The 20,426-nt window shown below is 35.9% G+C and overlaps 1 protein-coding gene and 1 non-coding gene across 2 annotated transcripts; both read left to right on the top strand.

Annotated features, from left to right (window-relative positions):
• Nucleotides 1-215: 215 nt before the first annotated feature.
• Nucleotides 216-18,716, top strand: LOC144435042 (DNA-directed RNA polymerase III subunit RPC5-like). Its single transcript, XM_078123583.1, has 19 exons — nt 216-360; nt 605-699; nt 2,422-2,472; nt 2,765-2,842; nt 3,525-3,640; nt 4,150-4,232; nt 4,713-4,823; nt 7,786-7,949; nt 8,906-8,988; nt 9,487-9,623; nt 10,238-10,358; nt 10,985-11,066; nt 11,647-11,706; nt 12,558-12,715; nt 14,204-14,274; nt 14,820-15,235; nt 15,957-16,028; nt 16,643-16,771; nt 17,355-18,716. The coding sequence occupies exons 2-19, from the start codon at nt 649-651 to the stop codon at nt 17,412-17,414; spliced, it is 2,043 nt and encodes a 680-aa protein (XP_077979709.1). The 5' UTR covers nt 216-360; nt 605-648; the 3' UTR covers nt 17,415-18,716.
• On the top strand, nt 426-507 carry Trnal-aag (transfer RNA leucine (anticodon AAG)). The gene has a single exon. It is a non-coding gene; the product is annotated as a tRNA-Leu (tRNA).
• Nucleotides 18,717-20,426: the final 1,710 nt, after the last annotated feature.

Here is a 20,426-nt window from a genome sequence, read left to right as displayed (position 1 = left end):
TTCGCGGGCCACGCTGCATTATCATTTAAATTATTTAAAAAATATTTAATTACGAAACTTTTGTTTTTAAAAATAAATTTATTCGGTTTGTCATTGCGAAATAGCGACATATTACAATCCAAAACTGGTAAATGTTATAAGCCAACATTTAGTATAAAAGATAAGGGGTGACATTACTTGACATGCGTGATGACCTTCAACCCTCGTTGGATGAGTCGCCATGTTCGATTGAAAACGGAGTTCATGTGAAAATATCGCTTAAATTGTGCTGTTATCTCAACGAGCAGGGGCTGGGAATTCACAAAAGGACAAAATTATTGACGGTGTATTCATGGTTGAAGAAATAGAAGCTTATTTGAGGTAGTTGATGTTGTTTTGGAAAGGTGAATAATCGAATCAATTGAACATACCTTGTCGTCCAGCAAGGTAGCGTGGCCGAGTGGTCTAAGGCGCTGGTTTAAGGCACCAGTCATTTCGATGGCGTGGGTTCGAATCCCACCGCTGCCATTATATTTTTGATCATCCTAATTTTGTACATTGGGCATTGCCATTGAATTACACCATACTCATTTTTACTTACGACCACACTGGTTGGTTATTGCAGGTATCCCACGTTAGTTGAACGTTTTCACCGAAATCTGGCCGCACATGGCTGAAGACGAGAGGTTCGATGGCGACGACGATCCCGTCGTCGATGAGGTAAGTGTAAATAATATAAGTAACTTTTGGTGAAAGTAGTGCCATGAAATGAAATCTCTGGTCGTCGTACACATGGTAATGTCTTTTTTTTGCCTGCCGATTTAGCAACATGTCATCTGTGAAATGAGCCACAGTTCCATTCATTATGTTACGTTGATAGTCGAATGGCTGTGAGTGACAACTCGGATAGGGGTACGTCGACGCGTTCCAATAGGGCAGTACACATATTGAGTTGACGTGCGTGCTAGGCTTTGTTTGTTGAAGTGATTCAACAAAACAGACACGTGTGACGTGAGTACAAGGAATTCTGCCCAAACATACAGCATACACTGTATGCATATTACCTATTGAACTTAAGGGGTAAACTACACATTTCAGGAGTAGAAGTTATCTGAAACTGTCCTCAGCTAAAATCTTTCAGAGTAAAACTTGTCAAAACAGTATACTCATGACTCTCAGAAAAAGACACACTTCCAATAAAAAAAGAGTTGTGTTGATAAATATATGTAAATGAGATGGAATTTCTGCTTTCTTTGGCACTATGGTTGTCATGACAATTTGTACTATTGCACTTTTTGTCAGAAAGTTAAAGATATTGTAATAGTAATATATTATATTGTGGTATGTATCTAAACTCTGAATAGAGGTGGGAGGGGGGGGGGTGTAATGTAACTCGGTTTTGACCCCTCTTTGCAACTCGTGTAAACTTTTGACTCTTGATTTGTCATGATTATGTAGAGGTTTGACCACCTCTTGTAATGAATGTACAACCTTTGACACCATATTTTGGAAGTTCTGAGTTTTCAATTTTTTTTTTTTTTGAGATTTTCCAAAAACATACTTTCCTGGTTGGTGAACTTCACATTTTTCCAAAACTTTTGACTTCAATGTTAAATGTAGACTTTTTTGAACCCTAGTTTTTGTATTTTTGTAGCATTTATGGGTGTAATTTGAATTTACTAGGGTACACCTACATCGTGTATGTTTCAAATCACCCAACTGACCCTGTATTTTTTAAATCAGGTGAAATTAAAAAAAAAATGATGCCTTCTAAGGCAGGATTAGAAAAAAAAAAACATGTCACAGATCGTAAGATGGCACCTCAACAAGTGTTTATCGGAGTGAAAATAATTGTTTGATACTGAAATTTGGGACTTTTAGTTTAATTAAATAAATGTTCACAGCTTCGTTCGGACTTTAATTATCATTTCTAAGTCATTGAGACTGTTAAATTTCATATGATTATGAATTGAAAGTATCACCAATTGTCGATTGTTTAGAAACAGGTTCTGGAAAGATGTGCGCACACTACTACTTTTTTCACTTTAAAAAAAAAAAATTTATTGATTGATCAATAACTGTTAACATGTTACAATGAGAACCAAAGAATTAACTACTGAAAGGCTACACTGTATGTGTACCATGTATGTGGATTCATAATTTTTCCACCAGGCCATCACAAGTGTAATATGTATATGTTGTTTGCTTATGTAGCGTTCGCAAGGCCCATACTACAATGTCTAAAAACACTCAGATATTGTAATAGTAATAATACATTCTTTTACCACAACAAGGGTTCTTATTACTTATGAGTAACGTTTTGCCTGTTCAGGTTGACAGGCATCGTGGTACAAGAATGTATTATTACTATTACCTGATGTATGTGTTTAAGGACACTCAGATATTATTTACAATGTAATTATAATATCTTCTTTGTTGTAGGTGGATGTGTATCTTTCCAAAGGTTTAGCAGAGAACTTGTATTTGCTGCAGGTGAGTGGACATTATAAGCCAAAATGAAGAAACACGTGATTGACTAAAAGTTACATGGTTTAGAATCGTCTTTTCAAAGCACGAAAGTCAATACAATAAATTAGTCTTCATTTCCTTGATAAACTCACATAATGACGACATTTCATGTCAAAATGTTGCATGATAATGCGATATCTTTCAATGTGAGTGTTATGTCCATCATGATGAAATTTCACCAATGGTAGATTTAGTTTTTTTGGCTGCAAATCTTTGTATTAAATGTGTGTGATATTCATTGTGTTCTTTATTTCAGTACCCAGTGAGACCTGCAAGTATGCCATATGATGACTTTGAGGTGACCAGTGCCCGCATCAAACCAAAGCAGCAAAAGGTATGATACCTGCCTCAAAAGTTGAATTTCATCACCTTTTTTGTGACCCTGGACTAGTAATGTAGTATGTCAGGTGTCATTTTAAAATAAATTTACATCAAATTGTAAATGACATTTACAATTTGATGAAAAATGTGCTGTTCAACTACTGTGTGTCCAATTGCCACCGTACCCAGTTCAGGAAAAAGGTATACATTTTTATTGGCTGCCAAAGTGAGCTAAGACATTGAAGAGAATTCAAATTCCCATTCGGATAAACAGGAATTCCCTGATGTAGCTCATACAGTAGTCATGAAAGTGGTGAATATACAGTGCTAACATAATGTACCTTTGCTCTTCATCCCAGTGAATATTTTTTTAAAAAATGCAGAGCTATACAAGGAGGTGGTCCTAAACGTAAAGGATCATCCTATGTAATGCTTATAGCTCCACTGATATGATAACACTGATGCAATGACCCAGGATTGAAACACACTAGCCGTATAAATTGTACTAGAGTTGAACAGGCATTTCACATGCCTTCCAGAGCGAGGTAACTTATAGTCAACATGGTTTGAAGCTAGTTAGATTCTACCTGCATTTTTCATCTATTAGCTTAGGTTTGAAAATCAGGACAAAAACACTAACTGTCATGTCTTTATACAATCATTGTAATGTACTCTGTATGTGTTTTGTACCGTAGATTGAAATGGAATTTTCTCTTGACACCAAAAGTCCAAACTACGCTAAGAGTAAAGGTGAACAGATTGCACTTAATGTTGATGGTATGAACAAAACTGGTGATACTGTTTACTCTAGGTAAGATTTGCTTCAAATTCCTTCTCAGATAACAAGATTTGGGAAGTCTTAGATTACAATTGAATTTTCTTTCTTTCTTCAGAGTGCAGCTTGCAATCAGTACTTTGTTCTGATATAATTTCCCAAAGTCAACTTTATTTGCAAAATATTGTATGTGGAGTAAAGAGAGTTTATCAACATGTGTCACAAACTACAAAAAAAAGTGTGGGAAGGAAGGAGACAGACAGACAGACAGTCACGTTACAGACAAACAGACTTACAGATAGATAGATAGATAGAGTGACAGACAGACAGACAGACAGATAGATAGATAGATAGGTAGGTAGGTAGACATATTGACAGACATACAGAGACAGACAGACAGACAAATATACTAGTATTCCTGAGGTCAGAACCCACAAGTAAACGTCATATTATGGCATCAATATCAGGAAATTCTAATTTTGGAATATGTAGAATTATTAAAAAATAAGTTGTCATATTTTTTTAATTTTGTTTGTTTATTATAGTAACTTGATGGATAAACAGTTGTTGACATCTAGTCATACTGCATCATCAGTATCAAGATACTCTGTGGGTCTCCTCAAAGATGGTACGTCGATCTTTTTGTATAATTTTTTTTGGTTGCATAGTTGTATTTGTTGTTGAACCTATAGATGTATTCTTACTTTAAGAATAATTGGTAAACATCTACAAAGAAAGATCGTGGAGAATTTAAAATTTGATATAGAGTTGGTATTTATTTGTCAGAGTGGAGAAGAATTGTGATTATCAGGCACAGGTGAAGGGGTGTGAATACACATCTGTTCCTACATACAGTGTACATCAATATTGCAGTAGTGACAAAATGCCAAGATGTCAGTGACAATTAGTGAAAATCTATCTAACAAACTTCCAATGTTTTAGAATTATGCTTAATATAAACATTGTTGAAAACCTTGTATTTAAAACATAGTGACCACTATTTACCATGCATGGACAAGTACTTGTTTTGCTATGAAGTGATATATCAGTGTGTTCCAATGTAGAAAATCTGGACAAAAATAATCAACTGATATCAAATCTGTTATAGGTGAACTACATTTGACTCCACTGCATGGTATCGTTCAACTTAGACCAAGTTTTAAATATTTAGACAAGGCGGATGTCAGGGTCAAACAGGAGAAAGCAGCAGCAGATGAGGGTGAGTGAAGACTAGTTGACATTTTTTAGCTCCGCTGTCAGCGAAAGCTGAAAGCGTAGCTTTAGGTATAGGTGGGTATTGAGGTATAGAGAGTAGAGTGAATCATAGGTGTCCGTCAAACTTTTATATTTTTACTATCTACTCCATAAGTGACAGTCGGAATTCTTCGATATTTGGTGTGCATGTTCCCTGGGGGGAGGCTATTCAGATTTGTTCATGCCAAGTTGATCTGTGCCATTTTCAATTTTTTATGATTTTTTTTCATAAAATGTCATTTTCATCAACTCCTTGAAAACCTCTTATTAGATTGCTTTGATATCTGGCGTGTTGATGCGCAGGGGGTAGCTTACTCAGATTTGTTAATTTCAAGTCAGCACATCCTCATTTTTATTTTTTATGATTTTTTTTTTGTAATTTGAAAAAAAAATGAATATGTTAATGAGCATAATGACCGACGCCATATTGGAAATCAGTCGACGAGACTTTAAGTAAACTGCCACTTTTCAAAAGACACTATTGACGTCAAACAAGCAATGTAATATGTGCTATAGTCATAATTCTACGCATTGGGCGCCCAAATGACAAGCGTTTGTTCGAAACAGGGTTGTAAACTTCAAATCCAATTCTGCACCCTTCTACATTATCAGCCAATCCGCAACATCCTCATTTGCATACTCTATCCTGATTCGACCAGAAGCTGAAGGTGACCTCATTCGACCGAGCGATTTTCCACAGCAAGTATCTTGAGTATCAACACGGGACGTTCTTAGTACTCACTAAAATCACACTTCAGACCCACTATAAAAGTGTGATGTTTTCAGATAACATGTAACTTGTGGTTAATTCTATATTGTCGTGCAATTTGGAATGACAGTGAACCAGAATTCAGACAACTTGCGTAAGGAAGGGCATGCCAGGCATGCGGTTGAAGTTTAAATATGGCCGACAGTTCACATGTAAAGTTAAACGACATGAACGTGTCTTGCCTTTCCAAAATGCAAATATTTGGCAAGTAAAAATAATTAAAATAATTACAACTTTAATTTGGCTTCAGACTTTGCATTATGTTTTGCGTATCTTTCCCCGTTTTACATGTAAATCCGAAAAGGTTCTCACTCATCATGTCATCAGTGTCAGTGATCATACCGCGCGGGGTAGTCCTCGGGTGCACGAGTCTGTATTACTGACTTGACTCTAAACACCGGAGGGGGAGGGACAATTGTCAGAATCGAGTCCCGAATTCCTCCGTATGCAAGCAGGACTACGTGCGGGGCTGCTTTGAGTACGAGCGAAGTGAGGCATGTTGAGGTATTTTGTTGAGAATTATAAATATTGCGAAATGTCAAGTACAAGGTTTAAATACAATGGAATGATGAAAAAAATGGCAGAGTCTGCTGACAGGCGCCGGTCACAAAAAACACTGTGAATTAAAATATCAGACGATGTACATGTACATGTATGTATTAATCGCCGACAATCCACCCGTATGCACGAGGGACTAACCCGGAAGCAAGTCGTTGTCAGCCATACGTTACAGTGGTAACATCGTCCGAGAAATCGCTGCGTTCAGAGTGTCATTATTCACAGAATTGTTGTTTTCGAGTGAAAACCCGTCTTGAATTGTATAACTCTAACAAATGAAGACATGTCAAGTTATATTTTGAAAGTTGTATCGCTAGTTTGAGACGATTTTCTCACGTACTATAGTACTATCGAGGCTTACTTGGAAGTAGTAGGACCTTCCAGTTCATCGGGAAGTTTAGCCAGTCCGATAATTCTTTCTGGTTTAGTTTACAACACTTTTGATCACGCAGATTTTGTTGTTGTGATGAAAAGAAATTAAAAAAAGACCATTTCAACCATTTCGTTGTGTTTTCTTTGTGAAAGGTAACCGAACATGAACGAGTGTTACCACTGTAACGTATGGCTGAGAATGACTCTCTTCCGGGTACTTGAGATTGTCGCCGTACGGAAACTAAGATGGCGATTAATACATTTCTTCCCTATATATATCTACCACAACTAGAACAAGTTGAATGTTGTTGACTTTGTAAATTTGTTAGAAAATTGAAATTCAAATTGCCTCAAAATTATTTTAGATCCCTAGTTTATTTCATTCTTCATTAAAATTTTCCAGGGTTACAGCTGTAAGACACTGGAATTACTTATAGCCAACCTCAAAATCCTCTTTTTTTCTTTTTCTTGTGTGCATTTCCCAGTCATTTTTTTCTGAGATTTTGTGCAATTTTTCATAACAGTAGATTTTTGTTATAAAATGGTGACTATGGTATAAAAGTACAATACATTACCAACTTCTGTGTAAAATGTGTTTTATAGTGAGACATCATATGAAACCACTAACCACTTTATTGCATCGCTAAAACAAAACTGCATAGTGACTCGAAGAGCTGAAGACCTGAACCACTTCTACATGTCACCAAAATAAAAAATTAAATTTAAAAAAAAACAGCGGAGCTATTCTGACCGATAGGTCGCTTGTTTATTAAAAGTGTTATTCATATTTATAAGTGCATACTTCAAATGTTGCATGTAATTCAAACATCATTGAGTGAAAATGAGGACTTGGAGTGGAGAGAAGTACCTAGGCTATTGATAGACCTTTTCAAAGAATGGTGCCCTCTAGAGATGAATTAGAGCAAGTAAATAGACCTTTTCAATAAAACACTGTGACTGGCATAGGGAGTATAGTGGCAGTAGTGACTCATGCCCTCTAGTGTTGAAGTAGAGCAGTGGTGTAAGCACCAATGAATCATGCCCTCTTGTATTAAAGTAGAGCAGTGATGTAAATGGATAAAATCAGTCAATAGACATTTCCAATGAATCATGCCCTCTAGTGTTGAAAATATAGATCAACAGATGTAAAAAAAAATCTAGTACCTCAAGTTGGTGCTACTTATCAAACAGTCCAAAACTATGAATTTGCATTATTGTCATCTCCCAGGAGAATCTTCCCAAGATGAAGAAGAGGAAGCCAAGCCAGTGACTGTCAAGTTTGCCAGACCAGAGACTGACCAAGCTAAGGCTAAACGGTTAGCATCATGGCAGTACCTTGAACAGAAAAGATCAGAAGAATCCTGGGTTGATCTGACTGTCAATCACATCAAGGTCTGTATACCATCTCAAATAGAAATCTTTCTACCTGCAACACCAAATTGCCTCAGTGTTTATTTCATCAGATAGTTAGTAGTAGTTTTAATGTCTGTACACAGTGGGATTGACTGTAATGTGTAGCTGGTGTGACAGTCATCTGAATTATGGGTAGTTGTAAACTCACTAAACACAGGTTAGGATTGGCCATAACATTGAAATGTGTATGTTGGTGTACCCAGCAAGAATTTGTTCATTTGAAACATTTCCCTGTAAATGTATAACATGTCGCATTAGCAAGTTCAGCTGTAAACAGAAACCTTGTATGGGTGTTATGTATATACTTACAGGTAATCTAGTTGAAACTTCAAGCATGGTGTAGATCTTTGTTTAGGTAAGGTTTGAGCCCCATCGCTGCTGTTTGTTTCTTAATGGCTAAAAGTCCTTGGGCAAGATTTGAACCACGATTGTGCCTAAGTCAACCTAGTTGTATAATTGGGGACCTGGTAGGATAGAGTTTGCATTGTGAATGCTTTAATCCTATGCACTTATAGATACTGCAATGGATTGTATGCTCCCCAGAGAGTTCAGGAAGTAAAGGGCCATTGTGGCCACTATAGATAGGGGTAATAATTATAATAAAGTGGGAAAGCGCTATATAAAACAACATTATTATATATTATTTATTATTACACAGTCCTGAGAATACACACGAGAAGTTGATCACGTGAATGGCTAATTGTTTACTATTGGTAGCTCAGTACAGTTAATATCAGACAACATATTTACAAATTACTAGAGTTACAGTATCTCTGACCAAATCAAGGCAATGAAAAATCATTTCTCATTTAAGCAAATCAAAACATTGTAAATCATATTATCTATGATATTTTGTATTTCATTTTTTCATGTCTTTAACTTGTAGATTTCTCATACATCAAAATTGTTATTCCCCGACTTGTTATTTCTTGCAGGATCCAACATCTGAGAGTGAACGTAACTTTCTGTACTCACAGGGTAATGATTTTGAAGTTACAGAGTTTAGTACTAATCCAAGGTAAGGAGAAATCACTGTACTGTATTTTACCTACAGATCTCTCTGATTTGAACTCTCAGACAATTATCTTGAAGTCAAGCAAATCTCACCATTGTACAGGGTTTTGTACAAATATTTGTGATATTTTTGAAGCATAGAATTGCCACTGATGAATTTCTGAACACCCATTGTCATAGATTCAGATATCAGTGATTTTTGAAAGGAGATAGCAGTTTTGTAAGTATTTGCACGGTCTTGAAAGACATGCAGAATATTTGAATGGAAATGAAGGAAAATCTATTGACCTGTTGTGAATCCACCAAAGATATTGATTTCTTTGAAAAAGTGTAACAAAACACACATTTATTCAGTTATTCTGAGTTTGACAAGACTGAAAGAGCCATCGTTGTTTCCATCGTATGTGTAACATACAATTACTGATTTCATTTTATGTACATTCGAAGCATCCTCATGGTATGTGCAGTGTGCAGTTTTTAAGTTGTCTGTTTGTCTTCACAGGGATTATCTAACTATGTTAATGCCTGAGGAAGAGTCTTCAGACATCAAGATGCCTCAGATGCCCAGCAATGTACTGTCCATGACACAGTTGAAGACTTTACCATTGGCTGACCAAGTCAGACAACTCATGGCCAGTGGTAAGTAGATCATAATATGCTGAAGTTGTTTTTATGGTTTTGTCAAGACTTTATCATGGGGTCCTGATCAGACAACTGTAGTAAAGTTAGGGTTTAGAGTAATGTTTTAGAATAAAGGCTAATATCACATTGGAATAAAAATGTAAATGAGAAAAAATTGTGCAAGACAAGTGGAAATCAAGGGGAATCCTGATGTAATGTCTTGGACAGTTGGAGATGATTACTCAAATGGAGACCACAGGTACTGTGTTTACCAGGCTTGGGTGACTCTAGGATAGCCTGTGGACTGACTGGGAAAGACGGCTCTCCACAGTATCGTGATATAGCGCATGCAACATGGCCTTGTCATGTATTCCCAAGACATGAATGGATTTCTGTAGAAACGTGTGATTGTGTTTCTGTGCACATATGTCTGCAAAAAAAAATATTGTCCAGTAAAGCTATGAAAGATGCTGGTCCTGAACTGAAGCAACACAAGAAAACTGGTCAAAAAACAGTGTCAATTTAGCAAATAGCTAAATAGTTTCTTTCCCCATCCAAGTTTTATCTTGCATGATACAAACCATTCACGGACCCAGATTTCTTGATCATTTGACCTTTGACCTTTCTTTCAGCTAAAGTGATGGGATTCTCACAATTATTAACTTTGATATCTGGCAATGCTGATGCCTTGTCGGTCCTCAGAGCTTTACAGCAGGTAGCTGTATTAGTGCAGGGATCATGGGTTGTAAAAAGGTAAAAAAAAAAAATATATAAATTTTATTTTTTACATTACATATTTCTTGATACTGTTATTTTGTACCCTTATAGAGTGCAATACTATACTTGCACAGAAGTAAAAATGTTATAATTAGATATTTTTCCCAAATATTTTTCTACATTCACCCAACGAAAATATGAGATGTGTCACGTTTGAAGTGTCACTGCAAATTGCATGCAAGTTACTAAACATATTTGCCAAGGGCATACATACACATGTTGCATATTATGTTTACCCAGACTTGAACTTGAAAATGTGCAGGCTAAATTTTCACCATTAGAACACACACACACATACACATGCATGCACATAGGCACACACAGACACACATGCACACACACACACACACACACACACAGTAGTTCATTGTATTCTATCCAGATTATATAATTGTTCAATAATGTATAATATTAAACCAAAAACCTCAGACAAACAAAATTGGCCGAGCAAAATATTAACAATTCGTGCTGTTACTACCTGTAGTTTCCATATTCATCATAGTACATGTATGTTTTTGCTACTTTGTTCATTTATTACACCCACCAATGTGCCCCAATTTGTGTCTGAGGTATTACAGAATTCATTTATTTTGATATTTCAGTGAAGTGTTGTATCCCAAGGATACAGTCAGTGCAAGTAGTGGTATATCAGCTGACATCTTATGCAGGGGAAGAGATTACATAGTAAGTACTTGACATCAAAATTCACCTTTAGAATTCTGTGTCATGACAGTGGTATCACTTCAACAGTTTCTCACCCATCTTTCTAATAACAGAAACTATGAAAATTTCAAAGAGGAAGGGAACTTTTGTGTAGCAGAAAACTACTAGTAGAGATATATACATTTAGATTGGTTGGGAAAAGTTGTGTTGTAATTAAAATTCTGAATCAGCCTTCTGCCTTGGTAAACAAACACTAAATGTATGACAATAGAAATGAATTTGGGTTTATACAATAGAGTATGCCGTGTTAGTGTGCCCTCACACAAGACATTGTGCAACCTCTTTTAAGATCAGACCGTTGAGGGCAGAATGACATGTCCTATCTTACATTTGTTATCAAACCCGGTTAGTGATGGGTGGGTTTGAACCCAGACTGAAGTGGTTAGAGTGACACAAGCTAACGACTTGGTCACCAACAACTCCTACCATAGGACAATTGTGTCTGTCTATCTCACTGTCATTCATATGTACCAGTATGTTCAATATTCTGATTATCATGATTTTGTCATTCACTGACGTGTGATGTTTCTCTATCTTGTAGATGTGGAAATTTACTCAGAATAGATGGGTTATAAGAAAAGAAGTTGCTGTTGTCACAAGGGTAAGTTGTTAAAACACTTCATCCCTTCTCTTGCCTCAGCATTACTGGGACAAGCCATTAAAGAAGCAAGTCCACTTGTTATCAAAGAGTACCAATATTTACACATGTGATGATGGGCTCTTACATAACACAAGTAAACAGTGTAGTTCACAGCGTAAGATCATTTCTAAGGAGTGGGTCAATTGAGGCAAACCTTATCTCCGTCTTATATCAGTTGTTATCAATTTATTAGGCTATTATAAGTAACACTACAAACAGCTTTAGAGATGCAAACAAGTTTTATGACACCCGTTTTCGTCAGGCAAGCCCGCGGGTTTGTTGCACTTGGACCGTTAATGGCTTGTGAATGTCATGGACTTCACAGATGTTTAACTTAGCAAGGGGTAAAGTTGTTTCATCCCATGTCTTGTCTTGTCTCAGACCTCACAGATGTCAAACGGTAGCTAAGTTAGCCGTAGGAAGAGACATCTGTACAAGTTGGCATAGTAGCTTATTTAACAGTTCCAATCAAGACAGATGTGAAGATTTTAGTTAATAGTAACTTTCAAATATCTACCAGAGTCGTGCCCAGTTTCTAAACTCAATTATTGCCAGACTTGGTTGTTTGTTATGATTATCATTAGAATTAGATCCCTTATTGTCTTGTCACTGAAAGTGTGAAACTATCAAGTTTGTGCTGTACTTGCATTTGAATACTACATGTGTTGGCAGTTTTTGACAAATTGAGACTGACCCATAGGTTACAGATGACAGTGTAAATCCAAACAAACTGTGTAACATATTAGCATTTGAAATCAAACATTCTGTTTAGTACTATTAGTAACTGAACTGTTGTGTTGTATGTCTTGCAGCTTCCCTCAGAAGACATCAAAGAAATATTAGAACAGATGTCCAGAATACAAGTGAACAAAGGTTGGCAGTTCTTACGAGACTACGATGCAGGCTTTGTTAAACAATATCCTGAAGTTGTACAGCGTCAACAGATGTTATGGGATGCTAAGTATCAACAGTAAGTCAAAGTTACTCTCCTACATTGATCTTTTATTGTAATGAACATCAGTAGACTAAGGTAACAATGAGCAGTTTTACTAGCAAAAATGACTTGAGTAATGGAGTCATGGGTGCATGCACATGTGTCTGTGTCTGTGTCTGTGTCTGTGTCTGTGTGTCTGTGTGTTCAACCTTTATAGGTATGCAGTCAGGAATATCTCCCAACCGAGATAATTCTGCAGGATAAATGATTATCTCAATTGGGATTGGGATAAATTTTTGTGAAACATATCCAGATTAGGGATATTCCTGACTGTCTCATATACCCACTATCACTTCCATTGTAATCCCAATGGAAAGCATGCATGGAACCTGTGCAATAATTTTCCGCATCATACCCTGACAGACTTTGCCTGAATATGTTCACTCAGTAATTTGGTATTGCGTTTTTTCAATATCTATCGAATTAATGTGTCTTTAAAGTTTAATGCCATCCTATTTCATGATTATATAAAACTAAACATAACTCATGACGTAAAACATGCACATTTTAATAAGACATATTATTGAGTCCAAAACTGAAAATGACGTTTTTAGACCACTTGAACCAAATTTATCAAAGTGATTTATATTTAGCTCCAGCCACCAAACAGTTTATATAATATAAATCAATGTCTCCAGAAAATCTTGACATGTCTTTTTTTATCAATTGACTTTACATTACAGCAATAGGGCTATTTTTACGGTTTTGTGTTTTTAAAACCTTTCTGTGTTTGTGCATATTCACAAAAGTGACAATTTTGTAAAGTTAGTACAATTTTTTGAAAAGAAAAAACTTTTTTTTTCAGGAACAGATTTCGTCATAAATCTAAAAGTTATTAGATATTTATCAGTGATTATATGTATCTATTGAGCAACCAACTTAAAACCTCTGTGAACACTGCACCAAAGGCTTTAGAATAGCAAGCACTCTTACGGCTATATCTGCTCTAAATTCCACAGCCTTATTTTTTTTTATCTCAAGGCATTGTTAATAAAGCTTTTAAAAAATTGTGTGGTTCCGATTACACTCAATTTTAGAATAGGTGGAGTAGGTAGATCTTCTTTTTTAAAAACTGTTGGGTTTTTTTTGTTTTTTTTTCATATTTGAGTGTCTTGTTCAAGTAGTTATGTTTTCTGTTGATTTCTATATGGTCTCTGTGTTATTGGTTTATTCCCATCAGATGTATAGCCATTACAGATTTGAAGAACCGTTTTATATTGTCTTTTTTAAGTTGATGTAAGTTTCTGCGGCCACTATTTCTCACGAGACTTTACATTTTTGTGATTTTATTTTATTTTTTCTCGAATATGTAAAAAAAAAAAATTTTGGGTCGGCAGTGAAAAACTAGGTGGGGTCAGGTAACTTGAACTAAACAATTTTTTTTTTAGGCCTAATGAAAATGATTGTGGTAGCTGTAGGTACTTACTAGATATCGTATAAAATTATTGAGCAATTTCCTTGCAGGTTATCCAAGTCATTCAAATTAGGGAAGACAGAGATTGACAAAAAAGGGAAAGCTAAGGATACAACACAAGGTATGGTATTATGTCTATAATATATGATTACATGTGTGTTGGGGGGGGGGGGGGGGGGTTGTACTTCCATACAAAAGGATACCGCCCAAATGAGTCTTTTTCAAACCTGAACAGGAGTCAGTTTTTCATCTGAAAATTCCCTAATCTGTAATCATAGAGTTGATGACAAGAAAACCCTAACAATGGGTCTGTTTCTGGTTTATACATGGGTAAATATTTTGAACTTGGGCTGCACATCCCCTGTTTACTGATGAAAGGATAAAATAGATGAAAGGGTATTCCAATTTGGTGTGTCTTTAGTAATTTGCATGAAATTTATGTATGTTAAGCCTTGAAATGACTCTCCAGAACCCATTTGAAGTTTACAAAATACATTACATCTGTACCTTTATTTTCTGGAGTAGTGTTCACCCTTTAAGGAACATTGTATTCTTTGCTCATTTAATAATTTTGTGAAATTCTCTACTTTGAAGGTACCTGAGTTTCTAGCAATCAGCACAAAAATAACCCATTTATTTCAATTTCTCTATCATATGTATTTTCAGCTGCAACCAGTGCAGAATTCATTTGTGGAAAGGAACGTGTGAAGCAAGCAAAGACCAAGGCTAAGTCTAAAGCTGACCAGCTAGCCACCACAAATAATGAATCTACTCCTGTTCCAATGGAGACATCTCTAAGTGCTTCACCACCCGGACTCAAAACACAACCTTTGACCTTGAATCATGTGACTAAGAATGGACCTCACATTGATCCCAATAATCAACAACTAAGGACTGAAGTTCAAAAGTTTGTGCAGGAGAAACTGTTACAACAGTGCATATTAACAATCAGTGAAATGCGGAGATTACTAGTCAGTAAATTAGCAGGTTGTCCTCCAGGACATATACTAGCGTCAGGAGTCTCCGATACTCTACTGGAACAATGTGCTGTTGACATTGGGGCACAAGCTCTGAATATAGCTGTAAGTTGGTTTGCTACAGACTCAGGATTCCTATTTGCATTGACCAAATATGGCGGACTGTTTACACACATTTGCATACAATTAGCATATCAAATATGCACACTTTCATTTACATAATTTCAATACCAAATATGGTTATCATATTTACATAATATTTACATATCAATGAGTGATAATTAACTAAGGAAATGTAGTGTGTTTATTTCAGTCTTGATGGAAAGAAACCCTGAAATTGTACATAATAAATTCTTCTGTATTTTTTATACCAATTTATGCATAATGTTATCCCTTCAAATGCTGTGGTCAATATTGTCTATGGGAGTTAGCGGAAATGTTTATGCAGTGGTTGAGCAATGAATATTCATGAAGTTTTCACCGAAGGTAATAGGCTGTTAGGGGTCATGAATATTCATTGTTCAACCATCGCATAAACATTTCTGCTGACTCCCATGAGGCTATGTGACCCACAGCTAAGATCATCAAATGGGGGACAACTTAAACTTGATGTTTCTCTGAAATCGCACGTAATGTAGATGATGTAAAACAATGACATGACTCTCAGGAACCCAAAGTTCATGAAACTGTCTTCATTCCCCCTTCAACCAAAAGTAGTCATTTATAGGATTTGGCTTGATTAGGAATATCAATGGTATTGTTACATTGGAAGAGTTCTCTTTGAAAGATAGTGATAACTTTGATGACATATGCTTTCTATTGACAGTATCCTTCTAATGCCCAAGTTGAAGACAAGAGAATATTTGCGTTAGCAAGTCATGGGGATGACTTTGATAAGGTGAGAATTTTCATAATAATGTTATTATTTGCCATTGCTAGATATTGGTAGTTAAGATGAGTAAGTTGAGTGGTCTACTGTATGCTGTTGAGAATTTCACCTGATATGTAGTACTATTGACTCCCCAAGCAAGCAAAATTTTGTCTGAAAGTTTTTTGAAAGATTAACAGTTGGGAGGTCATGAGTTCAAATCCTACCAGAGACACAATTTTCTGTGACTGACCCAAACCCAGGGTGAGTGTTCAAGAGACTCAATTGTTTGGCTGTATCACTTAGCCATGTTTCACTCACAAGACGACTCCTGGAGTAATGACTCAAACAGTTGAAGACAATTACTCATATGTAGCCCACATGTACAGGTGCTATGTTGCCAGGGTCTGGGTGACTCCGGGATTGCCTGTGGACTGACTGGGAAAGCCGTGACAGTTCCACAGTGATGTGATGTGGAGTGTGCAATATTGCCCTGTCATGCAGTCCCGAACCTGAATGGGTTTCTGTAAAATTATGTGTATGGATGTATTCATCTGCATAAAAAGAAAACCACTTCCCAGCACAAACAAATATTATTGTAAATATACTAATTAATTTCGATTTGTTTGTTTGTTTGGTTACAGTACAGGAAAGTTATGATAGAGATGTATAAGTATAACTTTAAATACAGACGTAACCAATTTACAGAAAAATTTCAAGAGACTCTCGGCACAGAACCAACTTCTAAATCAGAATTTGATAAAATTTTAAAGGTAAGATTTCACAGATTTTGTCTTTTATTATGTGATTTGACATTAATAAGGTGGTCAGTGTGAAGGCCTGAAAATGAGATGTGTTTCAAAGCTGCCTGAGTTGAGTGGGTTGGTAGATTCGTAATAACATGTTTGGGAAGTTGACAGGTTGGTAGGTAGGTTTGTCAGAACGGAAATATAAAATAATTTGTACCAGTGATGACTTGCACCAGTGTGACATACTAGTGGTATTCACACTGCAGTGCAAGACTGAAAACATTATTGTGTACATGTATGCAAATAATATGCAAATGGTTGGGAAAAACATGACAGTACCCCATGGTGTGTGTGAAATCACCATTGATATATTTCATTGTTCATTTCAGACATACCATACTATGTTACTGATACAGACTAACTTGGAAATTTTGAAATCTTCGATTTGATATTCACATACTAATTTTATTGTTTTATTTCAGCCATATCATACTATGATGTTACTGATACAACAAATTTTGAAATTAACAATTTGACGTACTTCTAGTTACCAATACAAACTTTACTTGGAGTTTGAATGTGATATATTTCTTGTTGTTCTTTTCAGACATGCTGTGTCACAAAGGGTGCATATTGGTATTTACGTGGTACAGTACCAGTCTCATAGCAGTGGATCAGTATTTCATTTCTACATCTCTATCCCACTCAGTGCCATAAAAACTAAATCTTTTCTCCTCAACCCCAGAATAGTTGAAATAATCTTCACCACCTCTTAACACAGTAGCGTGAACTTGCCCTTAGGACAGTGTTATTTGTACCATGAAAATTTGGGGATCAATCATACAAGGCACCTAAGGTGTGAATTCAGCAAAAATTGTTTATAATGGAGACATCAGGGTCCCATCCTCATTTATATCATTGTTAAAATCTTTCATTTTTTAAAGACATAGTTATCAATTCAAACAAGATGGACATTTGTATTGTTGAATAGTTCATTTTCATTGCAAATCTAATTTAATCTGATCAAAGAATTTTTTGAATGCATCATATTTCATGTGTTCTGTGTTTATATAGCCCATACACAGCAGTGACAGAGTTGGTGCAGGGGTGTTGGTAGCATCTCTGATGTAGGGATGTTAGCAGCAGTCTATGCCAGCTTTGCCATTAGGCGGGGCTGCTGTAGGGGTGTTGGTAATATCTCTGCTGCAGGGATGTTACAAGCAGTCTGTACCAACCTTGTCATCAGCAGGGCTGCTGTAGGGCTGTTGGTAACATCTCTGACACAGGGTTGTCATATAGGTGTGCGCTGCAGGGGTGTCAACATTCCTATACATTGCCAGTAGCAGGGGTATTGGCAGCAGCCCTTTTACAGACAATGGCATGCTTTCTTAGTACAAGGATGTAAAAACACCTTGTTACAGCCCTGCTGGAACCACTGCTGCAGGGATGATAGAGATCTCCTATTTATATAGGAGAATACATATAAAAAATGGAACTCAAAGAACAAACACAGTATACATGAAATATGTGAAATGTATGAAGCCTCCACCATGATTAAATTTTAATCTGGTGTCATTTTAAATTTAGAGTGAAAATACACTTTTACAAAATGCTATAATTATAATAATTTTGTCTGCGATCAAAGAATATGAAATATGAAGACTTTTCAAGTGCAAAGTAGTCATCAAATTCAGTAAAAAGTGTACTCCATATAAACCAACAAAATGTCCTTTTGCAGAGTCAACAAAAATGGTGGTTTTTGACCTTCAACCTTTGACCTATCGACCTTTTCTCATCAGATTCATAATAGTCTGTTAACAGGGTTAACCTCTTATTGAATACTAAATTTTTTTTTGGATATGGATGACAATGATTTTATTTTTCACATTTTTTCCCACAATGAACATTATTATATATTATGAGTGTACAAGTATTATTAAAGTGAAATAGTATGGTATTGGTAGTGACAACAGAGCTGAATGTAGTATTATTATTATTACAAGAATACCATGAAATAAAGTCATTGAGAAGTTAGCATTTTGAAGTTTGGCTTTTATGGATTTGTACCTTTCTGTATGTTTTGCAGTCAAATCAAAGATCATCACATGATTATGCTGGTATTATGAACTTTTCTAGAAAATCCCTTTCACACAAGTCAGAGCATATGTTTCCACTGACACAACAAAAAAGGAAATTGTGTCTTGGACATTGCTGTATTTAAGGCCTGTGGTTTTAAATTACAGTGCTGGACAATACTACTTTAACTAATAGTATGGTGATGAAGTCAATAGTATAGATATTTCATCCAAAGAATGAAATGTACAGTATGGGCTATATGATCCTCTATATACCCAGCAGTTATTCCCCTTTATACTCCTGAGGAAATCTACATGATCAGTAGTTATTCCCCTCACTCCTAAGGAAATCTACATGCCCAGTAGTTATTCCCATCACTCCTAAGGAAATCTACATTCATCAAACAATCCACAACAACTTGATGGAATCAGGGATGTGTGTGTTTGTATAGAATATAGAACTTTAAAAAAACAGTTGTGAAAAAATGTGTGTGGAGGGGGGGGGTTGAGATTTTGAGTCTAGACTATTATCATACTATACTCAGACCGTTGGTGGCGCTCTCTACTTCAAATTATAAGTAGAGCATCACTATCAGTCAGAGTGTGGACTGCTATTAACGCTTGACTACAACACAGCAATAGCCAATTAGATTTCATTTCTAGAATGTGTCATTGTGCTCATGTACCAGACAAATTGGATTGCATTTATTTTTAGACTGCTTCATGTTGAAACTTTTAATGGCCAATACATACACACACATGTACACCCATACACACACATACATACATGCATACACACACACACATACATACATACACACATACATTCATACATACATACATACATACACACACACATACATACATACATACATACATACATACATACATACATCCAATACATACAAACAAATACATCGAAACCGTTCTATAATAATCCACTATTTAATTTGAAAAGAAAGCAATTTACAAGAGCAAATACTTCAAGATCAGTTCCAGCCTTTATTATTTGAAGGTAGATATATGAAACTTGTCATTTTGCCCAATCATATCAAACAGGCAAAAATCAAATATTACTTTTCATAATCTTTGGTAAAACAACACAAACATATCATTTAGTATCTCAGCTAATCTATCTAAAAAATCTTCCATCTACTATGGGGTGATGCACAATAGTGTCAGGAAACCTGGTACTTCCCCATCGATTCTCAATTTTGGTTTATTCCTATTGTTTTCTGCCAAATGGATTACACCAACACAGGTTGGTTATGAAAATGGCGGGAGAAATGTATACATGTATGATGAAGGCATTGAAGCTGTTGTTCAACAGAATACTAATAGATAGGGGTCAGGCCAAGGCCATAATACAAATACACATAACGCATGTAACGTTAAAGAACTAAATTTCATGTCATGGAATGTCAGGGGATTAAGGGGGCATTTATGGGACCAAAGTTTTATACACTATTGTACAAGTTTTCACATATTTTGTTTACAAGAAACATGGCTTACCCATGACATAGATGTTAGTGCATATTTTCCCGAATTTGTTATATTCTCAACTGTAAGGGAAAGAAAACGAGGATCAAGGGGAAGACCAAGTG

The sequence above is a fragment of the Glandiceps talaboti genome, chromosome 5 (assembly GCF_964340395.1).
Source record: "Glandiceps talaboti chromosome 5, keGlaTala1.1, whole genome shotgun sequence".
Taxonomy (NCBI): domain Eukaryota; kingdom Metazoa; phylum Hemichordata; class Enteropneusta; family Spengelidae; genus Glandiceps; species Glandiceps talaboti.
This window is presented reverse-complemented; position numbering and strand designations above follow the sequence as displayed.

What these genes read in the sequence shown, in the direction of transcription:
- LOC144435042 (XM_078123583.1), top strand. Translation starts at nt 649, where the DNA reads ATGGCTGAAGACGAGAGGTTCGATGGCGACGACGATCCCGTCGTCGAT. An exon ending in AGAACTTGTATTTGCTGCAG is followed by an intron (nt 2,473 to 2,764) that starts GTGAGTGGACAT and finishes TCTTTATTTCAG; the next exon opens with TACCCAGTGAGACCTGCAAG. An exon ending in CAGACAACTCATGGCCAGTG is followed by an intron (nt 9,624 to 10,237) that starts GTAAGTAGATCA and finishes CCTTTCTTTCAG; the next exon opens with CTAAAGTGATGGGATTCTCA.